The 387-nt window shown below is 32.0% G+C and overlaps 1 protein-coding gene across 1 annotated transcript in view; it reads left to right on the top strand.

Annotated features, from left to right (window-relative positions):
• Positions 1 to 257: 257 nt before the first annotated feature.
• Positions 258 to 387, top strand: part of CYLC2 (cylicin, basic protein of sperm head cytoskeleton 2) — a gene marked incomplete at its 5' end in the record, with an annotated part of 7,316 nt that continues 7,186 nt past the window's right edge. The window contains one exon of the mRNA XM_012664209.1: positions 258 to 380. Coding sequence (XP_012519663.1) covers positions 258 to 380 — 123 coding nt within the window. The remainder of the gene's footprint in view (positions 381 to 387) is intronic.

The raw sequence follows: 387 nt of genomic DNA, 5'->3' as shown, positions 1-387 counted from the left end.
ATTTAACATAAAATCTCAAGGGAAATATAAAAATCCCCTAAATTGAAAGTAGGCCCTAAATAAGGCATGATTTTCCATTAGTTTAAAGAAAGGAAATTTCATAAGGCAGAATAAACCATGAAATCTATAATTTGTCAATTTTTGAGCAAAATCAAAAATCTTTTCATGGTTGAAGTTAAAATATATTTGGTATCTGTTAATAAAAACTGTGTAACTCACCCACAAATTGCTCATTATTATTCTAACCAATATTTCAGCAAATCGATGAAGAACAATTAAGAGGTCGCAGGCGACCATTATGGATGTACCGTTCTTTGATGAGAATTTCTGAGAGACCATCTGTTTATTTAGCTGCCAGGAGGAAGCCTCCACAAAAACCAGTTCTAT

This window comes from Propithecus coquereli, unplaced genomic scaffold (assembly GCF_000956105.1).
Source record: "Propithecus coquereli isolate 6110/MARCELLA unplaced genomic scaffold, Pcoq_1.0 Scaffold870, whole genome shotgun sequence".
In the NCBI taxonomy this organism is placed as follows: Eukaryota; Metazoa; Chordata; class Mammalia; order Primates; family Indriidae; genus Propithecus; species Propithecus coquereli.
This window is presented reverse-complemented; position numbering and strand designations above follow the sequence as displayed.